This window comes from Muscardinus avellanarius, assembly GCF_963383645.1.
Source record: "Muscardinus avellanarius genome assembly, chromosome: 16".
NCBI lineage: Eukaryota > Metazoa > Chordata > Mammalia > Rodentia > Gliridae > Muscardinus > Muscardinus avellanarius.
The window spans coordinates 13,180,917-13,193,696 of NC_137802.1; the positions used below are offsets into that span (position 1 = coordinate 13,180,917).

The window sequence follows — 12,780 nt, forward strand, 5'->3', positions numbered from 1 at the left end:
GATGTTTTTAGGTAAAAGCAAACCGACGTGGGATAGCAGGAGAACGAATGTCCTTTCATTGTAGGGAGTAGGCTAGATCTTGAATTGCGGACATTAAATAGACACCCACCATAAACTTGTTCTTAATTCCAAAAGATGCTCTGACTCTCTCCAGATAATAATTATTTGTTAGTAACAAATACAAAGTTTTAGTCCCAGTGTGGTCCTTAGGGATATTGAGGAACCAGGTAAACACTAAAATACCTTAATATTTTTCTCTTCATCTGTAAAGTGGGTATAAGAATACACATCTTATCTTATCATGGCGGGGATGGGCATACCCACTCAAGAAGGGGATGCTAGCTGGGCATGGTGGTGCACGCTTGTAATCCCAGCATTTGGGAGCTGAGACAGGAGGGTTGCAGTTTCCAGATAACCTCAGCTACTTAGGCCCTTTGCAACTCACTGAGACCCTGTTTCAAAAAATAAAGAATAGCCGGGTGTGGTGGCGCACACTTGTAATCCCCCCTTGGGAGGCGGAGACAGGAGATGGAGCAGGTTCGAAGCCAGCCTTGCTGGCTTAAGAGACCTGTCTCCAAATAAAAATATAAAATAGGTCTGGGAGTATAGCCCGGAGGTAGAAGGGCTTCCAGGAACCCCAGTACCACCAAATAAATAAAGAAAGAAAGAAAGAATAAAAAAAAAAGTAGGCTTGGAGGTAGAATACCCCTGGGTTCCATCCCCAGTATCTCAAAAAGGAAAGGGCTGCTCAGGGCATTCCTTTGCTGTCCTCAGGGTTCCTTGGAACACGAGGAGAGCAAGATACTCCGTGCGCAGCTAGAGCTGAGCCAGGTAAAATCAGAGTTCGACCGCAAGGTCACCGAGAAGGACGAGGAAATCGAGCAGCTCAAAAGAAACAGCCAGCGGGCAGTGGAAGCCATGCAGAGCGTGCTGGACGCTGAGATCCGCAGCCGCAACGACGCCCTGCGGCTGAAGAAGAAGATGGAGGGCGACCTGAATGAGATGGAGATTCAGCTGGGCCACTCCAATCGCCAGGTGGCCGAGACCCAGAAACACCTGCGTGCGGTGCAGGGCCAGCTCAAGGTGAGCGCCCTTTAACCCAGGGGGCTGGCACCGCCCCCAGCCTGCTTTGTAGCTCTTGCCTGCTCCCCCCCCACCCCCAAGGATTCCCAGCTGCACCTGGACGACGCCCAGAGGAGCAACGAGGACCTCAAGGAGCAGCTGGCCATTGTGGAACGCAGGAACGGCCTCCTGTTGGAGGAGCTGGAAGAGGTCAAGGTGGCCTTGGAGCAGACGGAGCGCACGCGCAGGCTGTCGGAGCAGGAGCTGCTGGACTCCAGCGACCGGGTGCAGCTGCTCCATTCCCAGGTGGGGAGCTCTCCCAGGCTCTGTGCCACCCCGGGCAGGGGCACCACTTGCAAGTGCCGGGGCAGGGTGTCGGGGCAGGGTGTGTGCTTTTCAGGGTAAGCCCGCACTTCCTCAGCAAGCCCTGTGCTCAGCTCAGTGTCCACTGGCGCAGGCAGCCAGCGCCCAGTCCTTCCAGACTGGCCATCAAAACTAACCCATTAGCCGGGCGTGTTGGCGCATGCTTGTAATCCCAGCATTCGGGAGGCTGAGACGGGTGGATCGCGGTTTGCAGACAGCCTCAGCTACTAAGCGAGGCCCTTTGCAACTCAGTGAGACCCTGTTTCAAAATAAAGAATAAAAAATAGGGCTGGGGGTGTAACTCAGAGGTTGAATACCCCTGGGTTCCATCCCCAGACCCGGAAAAATAAATAAATAAGTAAATAAATAATAAAGAAATAGAAAATTTTTTAAAAATAAAAAGTACGACTGGGGGTGTAGCTCAGAGGTAGAATTCCCCTGGGTTCCATCCCCAGTACTGAAATAAGTAAATAAATAAATAAATAAAACTAACCCATTGCCAGATAAACTTTGACACCTGACCACCGGCTTTCTGAGTGTTCCTTTATCCAAAGATAATGACAACAGGTCGCACATGTTTGGGGGCAGTCAGATGGAGGGAGGATTCATTATTGCATAAAGCTTTCTGGAGAAGGTGTCACAGGGGAAATACAGATTGAATATCCTTCATTGCGAATGTTGGGGAAAAAATATTCGGAGCCAGTAGTGTTTCCGATTTGTTTTTTATTTGAGAATATTTGCATATATATAATGAGATATATTGAGGCGCCCAAGTCTAAACATGGAATTCACTTGTTTAAAGTACAATTTATACACCTAACCTGAAGGTTATTTTATACAGGTTTTGGGGGATTTATTTATTTATTTATTTATTTTGGTTATTTTGTTTTGGTACTGGGAGTATTGAACCCAGGAAAGTTCTACCTTCCAGCTACATCCCAGCCCTATTTTTTATTCTTTATTTTGAAATAGAGTCTCACTAGGTTGCCGAGGGCCTCGCTAAGTAGCTGAGGCTGTGCACAAATCTGCCATCCTCCTGTCTCAGACTCAAGTACTGGAATTACAAGCGTGCGCTACCACACCCGACTTTATACTATATATATAGAAACCCTTCTACCTCCGGGCTACACTCCCAGACCTATTTTATATATTTTTTGGAAACAGGGTCTCTTAAGCCAGCGGGGCTGGCTTCGAACCTGAGCGATCCTCCTGTCTCCGCCTCCTAAGCGCGAGCATTACAAGGGTGGCCACCTCGCCCAGCTATACAGTATTTTCAATGTGCCTGAATTTGGACTGTGACCCATCACATCAGGACAGGTGTGGAATTTTTCACTTGTCGTGAAAAAGTTTTGGATCTTACACCATTTCCAGATTTTAGACGTTCAAAATAAGTGGCTTAGCCTGTGTCATTTAAGCTGAAATCTTAGAATATTGGTATTTTCTTTTAAAATGACTGTTTTTATAAACGTTTTAAAAGGTTTCTTATGTTTAAAAAAACAGAAAATATGAGCAAAGAAGAAAAAAATCAGCCATGTTGCTCACATTTGGGGGGGTCTTGCCTTTTTAGACCCTTACGAATTGCATAAATATTATTTTATATAAAACGGATCGATTTTTGCAACATATTAGAAGCATGCCATAAACACATTTCTATCTCTTTAAAGAGTCTCCTGTTTTATGGTTTCTAATGGCTTTAAAGCAGGATCTTTGGTTCTAGACAGTGGCACTTTAATCAGTCCTCTGTGGTTGGGTTAGATTGTTCCGAATAAAAATTTTTTTATCATTAGCCCATTTTAACAAATGTATTCAGAGCTAAAATTTCACATAACTCTGCAATTTTTATTGTCTTCATACTTTTAGGAGTAAATAAATTTCTAGAAGTACAATTTCAGGGTCAAAACAGTAAAGACATGTCTTAATACGTTGTAAATTGCCCTTTATTAAAGTTGTCCCAGCTTTTATTCCCATTAGGAAAAAAATGTAAGGGCTTTTGTACATAAAGTTTCAAAGACCCTAGCTGGCCAGGCGTAGTGGCGCACGCTTGTAATCCCCGCACTTGGGAGGCTGAGACAGGAGGATCGTGCAGGTTCGAGGCCAGCCTCAGCTGGCTTAAGAGACCCTGTTTCCAAGTAAAATATTAAAAAAAAAATAGGTCCGGGAATGTAGCCCGGAGGTAGAAGGTCCCTGGGTTCCATCCCCAGTACCACCCCCCCCCAAAAAAAAGACCCTAGCTGTTATTTTTAAAAAATCTTTACCAATTTTATTATTGAAACATATGTCTTTGAGGTTTTTTTTTATTTTTCGTTACTAATGAAATTTGTGTTTTGCCTACTTGCACTTCATGCCCTTTGTATTATTTACATAATAAGGAAACCATAATAATGGTTTGTCTTATTTATAGAATAAGGAAAAATATTCTTTCATAATACACATTGCAATTGTTTTTTAGTGTGTCATTACCCTTCTAGTTCTATGGGTGGTATCTTTTTTTCTCTTTTCACCCTTTTCTTTACATACGTGTATGGGCGCATTATAGTCTCACATCATAATTAAATAATTAAATCATAGTTATAGGGACGCACGCACACAGCACTTTCCTCCAGCTCCCTCTCCATTCCCCGCCCCACCTTCCCCATACAGGGTATTGAGGTATTCCCATATATGTACACATAGTTGATGGAAGTAATTCCTTTACTGATCCTCCCTCTTCCCCTTCCTCCTCCTTCTCCTTCCTCCTCCCCAGGGAGGACCACCTCTCTGGCTCCTCTGAAGTTTCTCTTCCGTTATGTGGGGTCCCTCTGGCATGCCCATTACTCCCTAGCTTCTGCATATTAGAGAAACATCTGACCTTCACTTTCTGTGACTGTTATATTCTCTTAGCACAATCTTCTCTAGGTCCATCCATTTTTCTGAAAAAAAATATATAATTTTATTCTTCTTTATTGCTGAGTAGAATTCCATCGTGTTATTATAGCCCACAATTTTGGGGTCCATTCACCTGTTGGTAGACACCTAGGTTGGTTCCACCTAATTTGGCTACTGTGAATTGTGCTGCTACGAATATGTACGTGCATATATCACTGTGATTTCTCTGCTTTCGTCCCTTTGAAAAGATACCCAGGAGTGGTATAGTCAGATGGATGGTATCTATTGATCATTAGAATTTTCATGTATCATAGTTATGCCTCTCAATAATTTCCTTGTTCCAACACCTCTCCCTGAATAACCCATCCCTCCTTAAACATTTGATATTCTACCCTTATCATTCACTCAGATTTTTTGGTGGTCAGTTCTTGGATCTGTTTCAGGGCTCTCTGTTCAGTCAAGGATAATACAGTACTTAGCAGATCGACCACCTGAAAACTCCGAAGAGGAACATGATTAGGATTTGCTTACTTTCCCAGTCCACCTCTTCCCTTCCCGCTGTCTCATGAAACCTTTGCCCGCCCCTGTTATCTAATTTTTCCTGCAGAACACGAGCCTGATAAATACCAAGAAAAAACTGGAAGCTGACTTGGCTCAGTGCCAGGCAGAGGTGGAGAACTCCATCCAGGAGGCCAGGAATGCAGAGGAGAAGGCCAAGAAGGCCATCACAGATGTGAGTTATCTCTCCTTTTCAGAGGTGACGTTTGGGGTCCAGAAAGGGGGCTGCCCATCCAGGGCACGGCAAGTGGGTTTCCTCTCTTTCTGGATAGAGCCTGTTAGTAGTAGCCAAGGGTGGAGTCATTTCAGGGGTACAGTGGGACATGATGACTGGCCCAGTCCAGGGACGGGAGGCTCAGTCAGATGCATGAGACCCACCTTACCAGCATCGTCCACCTTAACAGCTCTGGGTAGGGATGGGCAGATGGCCCGCTGATCTGTCCATTGGACTTGACCAGGCCGCCATGATGGCGGAGGAGCTGAAGAAGGAGCAGGACACCAGCGCCCACCTGGAGCGGATGAAGAAGAACCTGGAGCAGACGGTGAAGGACCTGCAGCTCCGCCTGGACGAGGCCGAGCAGCTGGCGCTCAAGGGCGGCAGGAAGCAGATCCAGAAGCTGGAGGCCAGGGTGGGTGAATTGAGAGGACTCTGCCTTTTGACTTGACCTCTGGTTCAAGCCACCTCAGGCAGAACCATGATCCAGAAATCTAAATGGTGGCCACTGATAAGGTAGATTGCGAAGTTAGCATCAGAACTGCTCGTGAAACTCCCTGGGTACCAGATCACCCATCTAGTTCTCTTTCATTTCTCGCTACACCCCGCCATACGCAAGACCATTTGGCTATGCCAACGCCTCACTCTCTGTAACTGGATGGTGGGAGTTTTTGTTGTTTGTTTGTTTGTTTGATGGTTGTTTTTATTTTTGTGGTATTGGGGATAAAACCCAGGAGCATTCTACTTCTGAACTACACCCCCAGCCCTATTTTTTATTCTTTATTTTGAAACAAGGTCTCATTGAGTTGCAAAGGGCCTCGCTAAGTAGCTGAGGCTGGCCGTGAACCGCAATTCTCCTGTCTCAGCCTCCCAAATACTGGGATTACAAGCATGCCCGGCTTCGGGATGGTGTGTGGTTTTTGATGTTTGCGTTCTGTTCTCCATGTAGATTCACATCGACACACATCTGTGGGAAAACTGTACTTTGCAATCACATAAACACAATTTTGGTCTAGTTTACATTGTGGACCAAGCTGCAGTTTGCTTAACAACAACCCATCCTGCTCAAAGTCTGTAGTCTCCATTTCTCTCCTACTCTCAGATCTCCTCTTCCCAGCTTTTCTAATTTTCTTTTCCTTTCCTTTCCTTTCCTTTCCTTTCCTTTCCTTTTTTTCTTTTCTTTTCTTTGTAGAACCGGGGATGAAACCTAGGGACATTCTACCTCCGAGCATCACCCCCAGCCTTATTTTTTATTCTTTATTTTGAAACAGGGTTTCATTGAGTTGCAAAGGGCCTCACTAAGTAGCTGAGGCGGTCTACAAACTGTGATCTTCCTGTCTCAGCCTCCCGAATCCTGGGATTACAGGCGTGTGCCATCCCACCCAGCTAGTTTTTCTAATTTGTACATTAGAAAATAATTTGCAGGCTGGGCATGGTGATACATACCTATAATCCCAGTACTTGAGAGGCCGAGACAGGTGGATTGCAGGTTCCAAGCCAGCCTCAGCAACTTAGCACGACCCTCGGCAATTGTTTCAAAAGAAAAACATAAAAAAATCAGGAAGTGTAACTCAGAGGTAGAACACCCCTAGATTCAATTTCCAGTACTAAAAAAAAATAAAATAAAAAAGCCAGTCATGATGGTGCATACTTGTAATCCCAGTACTTGGGAGGCTGAGACAGGAGGATTTCAGGTTCGTGGTCAACCTCGGCTACTTAATGAAGCCCTCTGCAACTTAGGGAGACCCTGTTTCAAAATAAAGAATAAAAACTAGGGTCAGGCGTGGTGGCGCACGCTTGTAATCCCAGCATTTGGGAGGCTGAGACAGGAGGATCGCGGTTTGCTGACAGCCTCAGCTACTTAGTGAGGCCCTCTGCAACTCAGTGAGACCCGGTTTCAAAATAAAGAATTAAAAAATAGGGCAGGGATGTAGCTTGGAGGTCAAATGCCCCTGGGTTCCAGACCCGAAAAAAAAATAAAATAAAACTAGGGCTAGGGGTGTAGCTTGGAGGTAGAATGCCCCTGGGTTCAATCCCCAATACTGAAAAAGAAGAAGGAGAAGGAGAAGGAGACGGAGAAGAGAAAAAAAAATAAGGAAAGAAACTGTAGTTCTAGTATATTTCCCACCCCATCTCTAAAGGAGGGAAATGGATACTTCTTTCTCCAAGTTAATGCACAGGAAAGTTTAATTCCCTCCCACATACCAGAAGTTCTTTTTGTTCTTTATCTGGAATTGGTTTTTGTATTCTTTTGTTTGTTAACTGTTTCCTTTATTTCCTCTACCCTTTGATTTTTCCTTTAGACCTGTGATGTTTTATTTCAATCACACTTTAAATGGACTATATTAGCAACTGACATTTTGGAGTGAGACTAAGAGAGGAGGCTTTTACAATGCCTCTGTTGTCCCTGGGAGGCAGGAAGTGGAAGTGTAGGAGGGGAAAAGGAAGAAAAGAAAAGGAAATCACTTTTCTCAGCAGGAGAGCCCCCCAGTACAGTACTACTTCTTTTTTTTTTTTTTTTTTTTTTTTTTTTTTGGTGGTACTGGGGTTCCTGGAAACCCTTCTACCTCCGGGCTACACTCCCAGACCTGTTTTTATACTTTTTTATTTGGAAAAAGGTCTCTTAAAGCCAGCATGGCTGGCTTCAAACCTGCGCGATCCTCCTGTCTCCGCCTCCCAAGCACGGGGATTACAAGCATGCACCACCACACCTTGGCTAGAGACCCTGTTTTAAAATAAAAATTAAATAGCCGGGTGTGGTGGTGCACACTTGTAATCCCAGTACTTGGGAGACTGAGACAGGAGGATCGCACAGTTTCAAAGCCAGCCTCAGCTACTTAGTGAGGCTCTCAGCAATTTAGTGAGACCCTGTTCCCAAATAAAGTACAATATAGGTCTGGGAGTATAGCCCAGAGGTAGAAAACCTCTGGGTTCCACCTCCAGTACCACCAAAATATAAAGAAATTAATTAAAAATAAATTTAAAAATTAAAAGTCTGGAAGTATAGCTCAGAGGTAGAATGCCCCATGAGTTCAATCCCCAAATACAGAAAGAAAGAGACTTCCACATACTCTATCTAACTTGATCCCCACATTTGAGTTAGGCTGGGCAGGAAGAATCATTCCCAACCCAAGTGATGTTAATTCTGTTCAGTGATGGCAACCGGCTTGCTATGACCTGCCAATGGGCCTGGAGTCTGAACACGCCTTTGACTGCTCCCTGGTCCCCACTGCCTTACTTTACCAGAAATCAGGGCCACCCTGAATGTCATACAGGTTTCATCTGTGGGGATGTGTTGAGGCTGAAGCCCGGCCTGTGCTGCCCGCCAACCCACAGGGCTCCTGACGAAGGATATCTTTGCCAAGCCTGGCCCCACAAGCTAGCTGTGTATCCAGGCTGCCTCTGCCCCTAGAGGGCATCTTATTCTAACGTGCACAAAGCCACTGACAGATTCATGGTGGCATGGTGAGAAAATCGTGGTCCCTGAGCCCAAGAAAGAGACGGCTTTGCAAAACAGAATTAGAAATGACTGGCACAGCCGGGCGGGGTGGCGCACGCTTGTAATCCCCGCGCTTGGGAGGCAGAGACAGGAGGATCGCGCAGGTTCGAAGCCAGCCGTGCGTGCTGGCTTAGGAGACCCTGTTTCCAAATAAAAATGTAAAAATAGGTCTGGGAGTGTAGCCCGGAGGTAGAAGGGCTTCCAGGAACCCCAGTACCACCAAAAATAAATAAATAAATAAATAGAAATGACTGGCACACGCATCCACACCGGAAGGCCGGGAGCTTGGTTTCATGCCTGCATTCTCTCCGCCCTACCCAGGTGCGGGAGTTGGAAAGCGAGCTGGACGCCGAGCAGAAGCGGGGCGCCGAAGCTCTGAAGGGGGCCCACAAATACGAACGCAAGGTCAAGGAAATGACTTACCAGGTAGAGTCTCCGGAGCCTTGGGGAACATTGCATGGGCCAGACGCCATCAGTAGAAGCCACGGGTTTGTGGATCCCTACCACGGATGTTCCCTTGGCAGGCAGAGGAGGACCGCAAGAATATTCTCCGGCTCCAGGACCTGGTGGACAAGCTACAGTCCAAAGTGAAGTCTTACAAGAGGCAGGCGGAGGAGGCGGTGAGTTCAAGGAGTCCCTGGGAGTGCCCACACCTGCTTCGGTGTCCCCACAGGCCTGAGTGAGAACAAGGGCCTGTTGAGAATTATCCAAGGAGCTGGACTCAAGTGGCACACACCTGTGATCCCAGTGCTTGGGAGGCTGAGACAGAGGATCACAGGTTCGCAGCCAGCCTCAGCCACTTAGCAAGCCCCTCAACTACGTAGTAAGACCCTGTTTCAAAATAAAAAGGGCCAAGCCGGGCGTGGTGACTCAGCATGCTTGTAAACCTAGCATTTGGGAGGCTGAGGCAGGAGGATCGTGGTTCATGGACAGCCTCATCTACTTAGTGAGGCCCTTTGCAATTCAGTGAGACCCTGTTTCAAAAAATAAAAAATTAGGGCTGGGGTGTCACTTGGAGGTAGAATGCCCCTGGGTTTCATCCCCAGTACTGCAAAATAAATAAAATAAAATAAAATAAAATAAAGGGCTGGGGGCATAACTCAAGAGATAGAATGTGCCTAGGTTTAATCCTCATTACTACTAAAAGAAAAAAAAAATTGAGGAAGTAAAAAAGAATCATCCAGGGAACCTGAGTTTGCATTTACACATATAAACAGAGACACCTGCCCTCATCTCTTCCCTCCCACCTCTTTGGCTTCTCACCTCACCTGACTTGTTCCAGCTACGTCCACCCTCCATTCAGCCCTCACCCATCTTGCTTTACCCCCATCCTGACTCTCTCTGTCCATCCCAGAGCATCCAAGCCCAACCTGCTGGCCTCATATCATCCCAACTCTCCCCCCAACCATCCCATCCACCGACCAGCATCCTCACCCCCTCGACCTACCCTGAGACACCTCATCCGGATAACATCACCCCACTGCACCCCACTTGCCCTGGTCCCATCCTGACCACAGGGAAGCGTATTTGACTGGTTATGTGGAGGAAGAGATGATGCACGTTGAATGGGTACCATCCAGCAGGTTTGGCCAGGCTGGGTGGGAGACCAGAGAGCCACATTAGCCAGCAGCCCTTGGATAACACCCCCCAAAGACCCTTACCATGACTGGCCCCAGACACATGATACTAGGCGGAAGCCTGGGCCATTCGTCTCTGAGACCTTTAAGTGCCTTTGGAGATTTCTGGATTTAGGTCTTCTCCAAAGAGCTCAATGGAAAAGAGATCATAGAGAAGGCATTCAGGGGGGCAAGAAGTGGTTCTAGGAGGGACAGCAGAAATTCAAGGTGACCCCAGTCAGTGGACACGGCCCCAGACTGAGAACACTGTCCTCACACTTTGGCAAACTCAGCTTACCTTCCCTCCCTGCCACCGGGTAATCCAGGGCCCATAACCTCTTGGTCCTTGGTCTCCCTGGAGCCCCAGAGTCACACACTGAGAGCTTCACCCCCGCCCTACATCTTCCATTCAGGAGGAGCAAGCCAACACGCAGCTGTCCAGGTGCCGGAGGGTCCAACACGAGCTGGAAGAAGCCGAGGAGAGGGCAGACATAGCTGAGTCCCAGGTCAACAAGCTGAGGGCCAAGAGCCGAGATGTGGGAAGCCAGGTAAAAGCAGATACCGGAGACAGGTCCTGAGACCCTGGGGACCAACAGACCCCAGGGAGAGCTTGGAGCATGCCTCTGGGTCCCCTCATCCCTGCTGCCAGCCACGCACTCACAGATTCTGCTAGTCTGACAAAGACTCTGGTGTACCAAGATATACAGAAAATGAGCAGTGGTGTCCTCCCTGCCTGTCCCTTTGCTAGAGGTGCTTTTCAGGAAGTTCCTGATTTCCAGAGGACTTGTCCCACCCTCACTAGCTAGGATGGCCTGTTTTTCACCATGTATAGGGTAAAACCAAGCCATTCCTGAATGCCACTTCTCTGAAGTTCCAGCCTCTCCATCTGCTCTGTTTGGAGGCAATGTTCAGCCTCCCGGTGAGTCTGATTCATTTCCTGCCTGTGTTTTTTTGTTTTTGTTTTTTTTCTCTCCCACAGAAGATGGAAGAATGAGGCCCTCCTGAGGCTCATCACCATGGGACACCTCCCGGAGAATTGGGGGGAACCTTCACATGAGAAATAAATTCTCCTAAATACTTGGATTCCTGGCTCCACTCTGTCTGTTATCATGGTCCATCCCTCCTTTGCGGGTTTCATTTTTAGTTTCTTGACTCCTCTATTATAAATATAGAAAATAAATAAGGAGGCCAGGCGTGGCAGGGCATGTTTATAGAAGAAGGCTGAGGCCAGGCATGGTTGAAATCCCCGCACTTGGGAGGCAGAGACAGGAGGATCGCACAGGTTGGAAGCCAGCCGCACTGGCTTAAGAGACCCTGTTTCCAAATAAAAAGTATAAAAATAGGTCTGGGAGTGTAGCCCGGAGGTAGAAGTGTTTCCAGGAACCCCAGTACCACCAAAAAAACCCTAAAGATGGTATGATTTTGTGGTCCATTGCTCTCACCTCTGGGTATAAATCTAAGGGAAATTAAATTAAATGAGGCTCTTGAAACACTGTCTGCACCCTCTATTCACTGAAATGTTATTCACCATAGCCAACCAGTGCAAACAAACTCAGTGTCTATGGATGGGTAGATGGAAAATGAAAACATACCATCTCTATCCGTGATAAAGTCTTACACGGCCTTTTCAAAAAAGGAAATCTTGCCGTTTGTGACACCACGGAGGAAACTTCAGGACACGGTGCTAAGTGAATAAGTCAGACGCAAAAGGACAAATAGTATGCGATCTCATTTATACGTGGAATCCAAAGTAGCCAACGCCATAGAAGCAGAGACTGGTATGGTGGTCGTCGGGGGCTCGGAATTGGGTGAGATGGGGAACGTTGACCACAGAGTAGAAAAGTTTATGCAAGAGGAATAAGTTCTGGAGACCAGCAGGCCCTCAGTTCAGTCTGCAGCATGCATGTGCGTGCACGCGCGCGTGCGCACACACACACACATACACACACACACACATACTCACACACACCCCTCAAATTGTATACTTAAATACAATTAGTATTTGTCAATTAAACCTCAAAATAAATGCAGGCAGGAAGGGAGGAGCCTTTCAAATAATTATAGCATATTTTTCCTAGGAATTTATAATCCTTGCAAGTTTAGTTTCTCCTTTTCCTACTAAATTTACAGTTGGGACACTGGTGCCCATATAAATTAGGCCTCTGACCATTGTTGTTCACAGCAGAGTGGAAACTAAGCTATGGGGATCCCAGACTCCCAGCAAACAACTCCGTTTTTCTATTCTATCTCTTTTAGGGACAGTGTTGTACAAGTCTTTCATGCCCAACACAGTTCTCCATAACACCTCAACAGGTGGTGTGGTCCCATTCATCCAGACAGGTGCCTTGGGTGGAAAAAAATGGGCTGGGGCCCAGGGACCACCTCACTCCTCCTTCCAAATAGAGTAGCTCCTCTCTGCCTGTAAGGATCTTCCTCAGGGTGCCCAGACCAAAAGACAAAGGGAGCAGCTAAGCCATTAACTTTCAGAGTCCAGGCTGAGGCTGGGCCCAGATGCCATTTTCCTTCTCCAGCAATATAGTAGCTGCTTTAGTTTCAGGTCTCTTTCTTGGACCATCAAGCATCTGACTTATTCACTTAGCATC

The 12,780-nt window shown here is 46.8% G+C and overlaps 1 protein-coding gene across 1 annotated transcript in view; it reads left to right on the top strand.

Annotated features, from left to right (window-relative positions):
- Window positions 1-12,780, top strand: part of LOC308275584 (myosin-13) — a gene marked incomplete at both ends in the record, with an annotated part of 161,596 nt that overhangs the window by 47,205 nt on the left and 101,611 nt on the right. Inside the window, 7 exons of the mRNA XM_080713946.1 lie at window positions 775-1,083; window positions 1,165-1,368; window positions 4,898-5,023; window positions 5,307-5,477; window positions 8,883-8,987; window positions 9,086-9,181; window positions 10,591-10,725. Coding sequence (XP_080570072.1) covers window positions 775-1,083; window positions 1,165-1,368; window positions 4,898-5,023; window positions 5,307-5,477; window positions 8,883-8,987; window positions 9,086-9,181; window positions 10,591-10,725 — 1,146 coding nt within the window. The remainder of the gene's footprint in view (window positions 1-774; window positions 1,084-1,164; window positions 1,369-4,897; window positions 5,024-5,306; window positions 5,478-8,882; window positions 8,988-9,085; window positions 9,182-10,590; window positions 10,726-12,780) is intronic.